This window comes from Priapulus caudatus, unplaced genomic scaffold (genome assembly GCF_000485595.1).
Source record: "Priapulus caudatus unplaced genomic scaffold, Priapulus_caudatus-5.0.1 Scaffold425, whole genome shotgun sequence".
Lineage (NCBI taxonomy): Eukaryota > Metazoa > Priapulida > Priapulimorpha > Priapulimorphida > Priapulidae > Priapulus > Priapulus caudatus.
Window position 1 is genome coordinate 299,085 of NW_014577486.1, and position 2,756 is coordinate 301,840.

The 2,756-nt window shown below is 42.6% G+C and overlaps 1 protein-coding gene across 1 annotated transcript in view; it reads left to right on the forward strand.

The window, feature by feature from the left end:
* LOC106810267 (dual oxidase-like) overlaps positions 1-2,536 on the forward strand; it is a 3,737-nt gene extending 1,201 nt beyond the window's left edge. The window contains exons 2-4 of the mRNA XM_014813560.1: positions 910-970; positions 1,363-1,523; positions 2,390-2,536. Of these exons, the coding sequence (XP_014669046.1) occupies positions 910-970; positions 1,363-1,523; positions 2,390-2,536 (369 nt within the window). The remainder of the gene's footprint in view (positions 1-909; positions 971-1,362; positions 1,524-2,389) is intronic.
* The last annotated feature ends 220 nt before the right edge of the window (positions 2,537-2,756 follow it).

Below are 2,756 nucleotides of genomic sequence, written 5' to 3' on the forward strand. Positions count from 1 at the left end.
TGCTTGTGTGTATGTGCTATGTGTGTATGTTGCGCGCGCGCGTGTGTGTGCGTCCGTGCTTGTGTGTATGTGCTATGTGTGTATGTTGCGCGCGCGCGTGTGTGTGCGTCCGTGCGTGTGTGTATGTGTTATGTGTGTATGTTGCGCGCGCGCGTGTGTGTGCGTCCATGCTTGTGCGTGCGTGCGTGTATGTGTGTGCGTCCGTGCTTGTGCATGCGTGTATGTGTGTGCGTCTATTCTTATGTGTATGAACAGCCCGCTGCGTGTATATACACACACACGAGGTAAACTGTATTTTTCTTCTATTGAGTGTTTGCACGGCGCGCTGCGAAATTGCTGATAATAATAGGAATAAATAGAGTTTCGCGTCGAAACTCGAGAATGATAACAAAAACAGCAAAGAGTGCGAAAAACGCCATTATTAGGTCGTTATTGTCGGCAATAGCCCGTACTCCAGATCCAACACATCTCCACAGGTACCTCACTGCGTTTTTACGGAGCTGCCTAAAATGGTGCAAGGACAACTGCTAGTTAGCACACACTTCATTTGCGAATGTTCACCCTGACAATATTTCTACTGGCAAGACCGCCGCCTCCCCCTAGACAATATATCGCTAGTCAAAGTCCGCCCTAGACTATCTCACCCGTGTTGGTAGAAGGACACAGGACCAGCGGGATAGCACCTTGCCCTAATAAAGTACAGCATGCCCGTAAAACCCGTTTCCCTAACGTTCTCTTCGCGTATATATGTCATTTGAATCGTGTCGTGCAAATCTCATTTGCGGTCCTCCTCCCAAGTCCCCACATATTCACTCACGCAACCCACGAAGTGTATATAATATAGAGATATGTGATCACGACGTTTTAACTTTATCGCATGTAATTTATTTTTGTGATAATAATTTTCAGAGCATATTTCTCTACGAGTACCTGCCCGCTCTACTGAATGAACCGACGGACGAATATAAAGGTAATCTATTTACATATCTTGTGGCCTTTCTAAATGTTACGTAAGATGATATATCTTCATTCGTCATGCAAGTGCACCTCGCATGTCGAACGGCATTAATACATCAGGAGGTCAGAAACAAGATTAGTCTTAAGATTAGTTTTAACAATAACTTTTATCTCATAGACCGTTTACAGAAACGATGGTAAAGTTACGAATTTGTCATTATAGGCAGTGTGTATAGAGGTCCGATCCAAGAGAAAAAAGTCAATGTTAAGACTGACGTTGAGACAAATATTTTGTTTTGCCTTGAGGCTCGTTGTCATTTTCATCCCGTATAAAACCTCTAAAATCTAAGTCTATCTAAAAATCTAAAATTCCAAGTATAAAATTTCGGAATCGGTTACTTGCAGGTTACGACACGGATATATATCCGGGGGTGACTACGGAGTTCCATGCGGCGGCGTTCAGGTACGGCCACACGCACATACCGCCAGGCTTCTACCTGAGGGACAGCATGTGTCGGTTCCGACCGAACCCCATACGCCTGTGCAACACCTACTTCGACGCCTCGGTACGTAGGTAGAGAGTGATATTTACACGTGTTATTACGTAGGGTTACGCATACGTATCCTAACAGTGACCCTAACCATGACCATAACCTGAACCCTAACCGTCAGCCTAACCCTAACCATAACCCTAACTATAACCCCTAACCCTAAGCTTAACCCTAACCATAACCATAACCCTAAGCCTGACCATAACCCTAAGCCTGACCATAACCCTGACCCGACGTATTGCATGCCACAGCGTCCATATGTTATGATTAGCTCACGGATGGCTGTTCGGACTGCCTTACGTTATTTGCGATGATAGCGCCATTATGTTATATTCTTTTATGTCATTTTATATTATTATATAATGATTAGTACATTATTATATAATGATTAGTACATTATTATATAGTATAATAATACATAATGTTATTATAATTATTGTAATATTATTATTTTATGATAGTTTTATTATATCAATTCATTTCATTTGCTACGGTGTATAATTTCTTCGATGAGAACAAACGACAGTCGGCAATTCGTACGTTCGTAAAATTGACATTCCACGTCATCTCTCCTTCTCTCCTTCCTGCGAACCAGGGGGCGCGCGCGATGTAATAAGGTTTCTTTTACCTCTGAGTAATGTGTCGGGCGACGATCTGTCTCACAGCATCTTCTGTCGCGATAGGCTTAAAAATATAATCACCATGTTATTATATAGTATACAAATATATAAGGTTATTATAACAATTGTAATATTATTATTTTATGATCGTCTTATTACATTAATTCATTTCATTTTGCTACGTGTATAATTTCTTTGATGAAACCAGACGGCAGTCGGCAATTATTTGTAAGTCTCACCGTATATCTTCTGTCGCGACAGGCTGCTATAAAGATGTACGGCATCGAGGAGGTGCTGATGGGAATGGCGTCGCAGATTGCCGAGAAAGAAGACACGATTCTCATCGACGACCTGAGAGGTGAGCTTTATCGTCTGCGAACGTTTCGTTTATCTATAACTTATACGTAGATATATATATATGAGAAATGCAGATGCGGTGGCACAAATTCAATCACAAACTCTCTCTCAAGCGTGAGCACGCACGTACGCACGCACGCACGCACCTACGCACGCACGCACGCACGCACGCGCACGCGCGCACACACACACACACATATATATATATATTGATAGAGAGAGAGAGAGAGATAGAGAGAGTGAGAAATGCAGATGCGGTGGCACAAATTCA